The sequence below is a fragment of the Biomphalaria glabrata genome, chromosome 1 (genome assembly GCF_947242115.1).
Source record: "Biomphalaria glabrata chromosome 1, xgBioGlab47.1, whole genome shotgun sequence".
NCBI lineage: Eukaryota > Metazoa > Mollusca > Gastropoda > Planorbidae > Biomphalaria > Biomphalaria glabrata.
In genome coordinates, this window is record NC_074711.1 from 58815679 (window position 1) to 58821917 (window position 6239).

At 36.8% G+C, this 6239-nt stretch overlaps 1 protein-coding gene across 6 annotated transcripts in view; it reads right to left on the minus strand.

Annotated features, from left to right (window-relative positions):
* LOC106050310 (diuretic hormone receptor-like) overlaps positions 1–6239 on the minus strand; it is a 117590-nt gene that overhangs the window by 33731 nt on the left and 77620 nt on the right. For all 6 annotated transcript variants that reach the window (XM_056004569.1, XM_056004561.1, XM_056004589.1 and 3 more), the window contains exon 2: positions 3823–3952. In XM_056004569.1, the coding sequence (XP_055860544.1) occupies positions 3823–3952 (130 nt within the window). The remainder of the gene's footprint in view (positions 1–3822; positions 3953–6239) is intronic.

A 6239-nucleotide genomic window follows, 5' to 3' on the forward strand; every position in this document is an offset into this window, starting at 1 on the left:
CGATAACAAAACGGATTAATGTCACTGTAGAGGACGCTGATCTTGTCGATAACAAAACGGATTAATGTCACTGTAGAGGACGCTGATCTTGTCGATAACAAAACGGATTAATGTCACTATAGAGGACGCTGATCTTTTCGATAACAAAACGGATTAATGTCACTATAGAGGACGTGATCTTGTCGATAACAAAACGGATTAATGTCACTATAGAGGACGCTGATCTTGTCGATAACAAAACGGATTAATGTCACTATAGAGGACGCTGATCTTGTCGATAACAAAACGGATTAATGTCACTATAGAGGGCGTGATCTTGTCGATAACAAAACGGATTAATGTCACTATAGAGGACGCTGATCTTGTCGATAACAAAACGGATTAATGTCACTATAGAGGACGCTGATCTTGTCGATAACAAAACGGATTAATGTCACTATAGAGGACGCTGATCTTGTCGATAACAAAACGGATTAATGTCACTATAGAGGACGCTGATCTTGTCGATAACAAAACGGATTAATGTCACTATAGAGGACGCTGATCTTGTCGATAACAAAACGGATTAATGTCACTATAGAGGACGCTGATCTTGTCGATAACAAAACGGATTAATGTCACTATAGAGGGCGTGATCTTGTCGATAACAAAACGGATTAATGTCACTATAGAGGACGCTGATCTTGTCGATAACAAAACGGATTAATGTCACTATAGAGGACGCTGATCTTGTCGATAACAAAACGGATTAATGTCACTATAGAGGGCGTGATCTTGTCGATAACAAAACGGATTAATGTCACTATAGAGGGCGTGATCTTGTCGATAACAAAACGGATTAATGTCACTATAGAGGACGCTGATCTTGTCGATAACAAAACGGATTAATGTCACTGTAGAGGACGTGATCTTGTCGATAACAAAACGGATTAATGTCACTATAGAGGACGCTGATCTTGTCGATAACAAAACGGATTAATGTCACTATAGAGGGCGTGATCTTGTCGATAACAAAACGAATTAATGTCACTATAGAGGACGCTGATCTTGTCGATAACAAAACGGATTAATGTCACTATAGAGGACGCTGATCTTGTCGATAACAAAACGGATTAATGTCACTATAGAGGGCGTGATCTTGTCGATAACAAAACGGATTAATGTCACTATAGAGGACGCTGATCTTGTCGATAACAAAACGGATTAATGTCACTATAGAGGACGCTGATCTTGTCGATAACAAAACGGATTAATGTCACTATAGAGGACGCTGATCTTGTCGATAACAAAACGGATTAATGTCACTATAGAGGACGCTGATCTTGTCGATAACAAAACGGATTAATGTCACTATAGAGGACGCTGATCTTGTCGATAATAAAACGGATTAATGTCACTATAGAGGACGCTGATCTTGTCGATAACAAAACGGATTAATGTCACTATAGAGGACGCTGATCTTGTCGATAACAAAACGGATTAATGTCACTATAGAGGACGCTGATCTTGTCGATAACAAAACGGATTAATGTCACTATAGAGGACGCTGATCTTGTCGATAACAAAACGGATTAATGTCACTATAGAGGACGCTGATCTTGTCGATAACAAAACGGATTAATGTCACTATAGAGGACGCTGATCTTGTCGATAACAAAACGGATTAATGTCACTATAGAGGACGCTGATCTTGTCGATAACAAAACGGATTAATGTCACTATAGAGGACGCTGATCTTGTCGATAACAAAACGGATTAATGTCACTGTAGGATTAGGGCGTGATCTTGTCGATAACAAAACGGATTAATGTCACTGTAGGATTAGGGCGTGATCTTGTCGATAACAAAACGGATTAATGTCACTGTAGGATTAGGGCGTGATCTTGTCGATAACAAAATGGATTAATGTCACTGTAGGATTAGGGCGTGATCTTGTCGATAACAAAACGGATTAATGTCACTGTAGGATTAGGGCGTGATCTTGTCGATAACAAAACGGATTAATGTCACTGTAGGATTAGGGCGTGATCTTGTCGATAACAAAACGGATTAATGTCACTATAGGATTAGGGCGTGATCTTGTCGATAACAAAACGGATTAATGTCACTGTAGGATTAGGGCGTGATCTTGTCGATAACAAAACGGATTAATGTCACTGTAGGATTAGGGCGTGATCTTGTCGATAACAAAACGGATTAATGTCACTATAGGATTAGGGCGTGATCTTGTCGATAACAAAACGGATTAATGTCACTGTAAAATGTCCAGGACACATACAATAGTGTTACGATTTGTTTTATCAGTAAATCATCTGTTATGAACATAAAGATAAGAGAGTCGAGAACCATGTCTGTATAGTATGGCTTTAATACACTGACTGACTACACAACACACATTTCGTGAACACATTCTCACGGACGAGTTACAAGCACATGTAAACATAAGAACGACAACCGATACAGAATATAATTTTCATAACATCATCTTTGAAGATTTTTTCTTTCGGAATGTTTCTGCTCAATAGAATGACTTCTCGGACATGAAAAGAAAATTTCTTGTGCTGAAAAAGTAGTTAAAATAGTTTATGCATGTCTGACTCAGTATAAATGGAACCATATTAGTATAGTGATTTAAAAAATCTGCATTACTATACAAGTGTGCGTGACAGTAGATCTATTAGGTCGTGATGATTGATCTATCCAGCGCCTCTTTTTTCCAACTGTTAGTGTCAATTTTGAAGAGTGTCTTGACGCGTTAGTAGGCGATCACTGACTTTCCTGGCTTCTGTTAGATCACTATACAGAATGTTTTGCGGGAGTCGAATAAACATCACCATCACCATAATATAGGTTAATACAGTGGTTCTCAAACTGTGGTCCGCAGACCTCAGGGGTAGACTGGACGACCTTAGGGTGTCCGCAGAAAGATGAACATTACATACAATTAAAATAACTTCTATTCTAAAAGCCAGTTTATCCAATCGGATCATTTTAATAATAATAAACTCGCCCTTTACTATTGTTTAATATGTCTGTTATATTACGTACAATTCTATGACGATCTTAACCAAAGACATTCTTCCCTTCAATATTCCTGATTGGGTGTTGAACTCTTTGTGTGTGTGTGGACAACGTCAGATTTCAGGCTGAGATAAATCCATCCCAATACAAGAGCAGCTTATTGATATCCACAATGGAGGATCATAGGCCGATGTTAACAAAATAGACTCCAATTATATTTTATACACTGTGGATTGTGTGGTGGGCCCAACAAACAAAGGTGAATGTGAAGGTGGATTATAGAACACAAAATGTTGACTGCTTTCCCGTCTTCTTATCTGGTAGAATGTGACTTCAGTGCCCTAACAAAAGTCATCACCAACACCAGAAAGTGACTAGAACTTGGTGTCCAGTTCAGATTTGCTGTTGCTAGTTACAAACATAGAGCCAGACATTGATACACTTATAAAATCTCATTAGTCTTATCCAAGTCATTAATTAGTCAAAAAAATTTTTTTTTTAATAAAAGTAATAATTTTAATAAACACTCCTTACATAAAATGCGATTGTTTTATGTATGTTTTGTTTGGTACATGCGTAATCTCTATGCTAGGCATTTATACCGCCTTTTTTCATTGGGCAATTTTTGACAATATAAAGTTTAAGAACCTCTAGGGGTTATAACTTCTGATATTAATTACGCAAAGAATGTGTATTGAGAAGATAAATCTACTAAAATAAATTACCTAAAGCACAACGCTGTTAATATTAATTACAGTAAACCCGTGTAGAAAGGAGACAACTCTGTTAATATTTAATTACCTAAGGTATATGTAGTGTTGATGCACGTGAGCATTGATTGTTCCCATTTCTCTTTCTGCTTCTCTGTCATTGATCGCAAGATCTTTTGGATGATGACATTTGGGGTCGTAACTGCTGCCTCATAGAGTTCCTGAAAACAAATAGAGTGTATTCGTTTACATTGCAATGACCACATTTTTAGGAACCATTAACCCTAGCATTTCACATCACAAAAATTGTAGCCATCATATAATGGTACAATAATGAAATTTATCAGAGCTAATTTCTATTCAAATAATGGTTAACAATGAAAGGAGTATTTCAAAGTTTCTAGGCTAATGTCATAGGGGAAGTAATCTTATGCACGATGCCGATAAATTGTAAACAATTACAAAGCTGTTTGAAGATTAACATGTACAGATTATTTATCATATGCAAAAGGTAGGATAAACATTAACAGCACTATATGGAGATAGAAGTTTATAGGAGTTAAATAGTTAGGATTACCTTCAAATAAGCTTTGTTTTATACAAAAAAAGGAGTTTTTTGTTTATTTTGCTTGAATATTTTTTATTTTTATTTTACAATATGGATGTAGCAAAAATGAAAAAGCAAAATATTAAAAAAATAAATTTAAAAAAAGATTAAATGAGGGAAACAACTGTACATTTTTAGACATATCTAACAACACAATAACATTTATTTCCTTTATATAAATAATGAGCTAAATAAATTAATTTGCCAATTAGTTGATTTTTAATTTGATTCGTGTTTTGTTAAGTACAATAAATAATTGTGTAAAGTTTCAGCTTCACTCGAGAATGTGTGTAGGAGAAACAATGTGTTCAGCATTGGGCGCAGAGACAGACAGACAGACAAAGTTAATATAACCTGTGTTAAAAATTGTTTGTTGCTGATAAAACTTTGTCTGTAAAAAAAAATAATATAGGCCTAAACAACACAGTTAAACAGATTATTTATTAGGCGAAGACAATGTAGATTGATCTTGCGATCCATAGGATAGATGATATAAAGGTCACCTGTCTCTTTGGGCAACGGTTAACGAAGGCATCATGTGGCCAGCACAACGACCAACAGCCTCTACTTTCCCCTAACTAATGTCAGGCACCCTTTAGAGTTGGATGGGCGTCCTAAAATCTCGAATCTCAAAATACCTTTACTAAGATTCGAACCGGATACCCCTCGAGTTATTACGCACAATTAGAAAATGAAATGGCTTCTTAATTACTTTTGATGTTAGCGTCAAAGAGCTGCAGGTCTTTGATACCAGACAATAATTAATAGCCAGTGTTTTCATTTCCAGAACAAACTAAATGGCAGATATGTTAATCTGAGTTGATAAGTAACAGTATTGATTTTTAATTTACCTTCTAAAGATTAGGCCTAGCGAACGAATATTGAACAACATGCTTTCATTGTAATGTTAGGGAAGTTTGCTTTTTTTTCTCCAATGCATTGTTAATCTATAATATAAATGATCAATGCTGTACTTTTCAATGCAAGTTCAAACCTATTTCATAGTTACTAGATGTGTAGACTTAAAGACGTCAAGACGAGGGCACAGAGAGACGTTCTACAGACCAGGTCATGCTGCGTTGTACTGGCTTAGAGAAGAACGCCTGGCAGAAAAGCTAACATAGATCTTATCTTCTTATCTTATAAGTTAAACACGTTATTTCAAAAGAGAAGATTATTACATTTTATGCGTGTTCCTGTATCGATCTATTTGTATTGTTAGGTATTTCTGAATCTTCTGGCTAGATGTACTAGTAGGCACACAAATAAAAACACTGCAAAGAACTTGACGACTAAACTTTCAGTTTAATATAACTTTAATGACTATTAACTCTAACTGTAACATGTAGCGTAGAAGACTGTACAATATCTGTCAGTTTACAGTTAGCTATACTTCGTTGCAATTCATCTCTTCTCAACTTGCATCGAGCCGTATTCCACAGAACAGACCAACGACACACTTCCCAGTGTCGCTCCAGGTCTCCTAAAGCTGAACCAAGTCGCACTCAAGTCTACCGAATCAGAGCCGCACACTTCTTACATCGACTGTATCGACTGTAACGGCTCAAGCCCACTGTAGTTCGCTGTATAGACTTTAACGACAGTAGTCCACTCCAGTTAACTCTACCCTAGTTAACTTGCATCGAGTCGTACACATTTCTCTTCCACAGAGCCGCACACGTCTTACATCTTCTGTATCGACTGTAACGGCTCACTCACGACTCCATACGACTGACTTTCACATTAACTCTCTGGCTTATATAGAGTCCCTAATCGCTTGTCCAAAGTTGCACAAACACGGCTAATATCCTCTGGAATAACACGTGAGGAAACGTCACATCCTGTCTTTGTTTATACACGTAGATTCCAGAAAACATCGGCTGCAGTGTCATCTTGCCGGG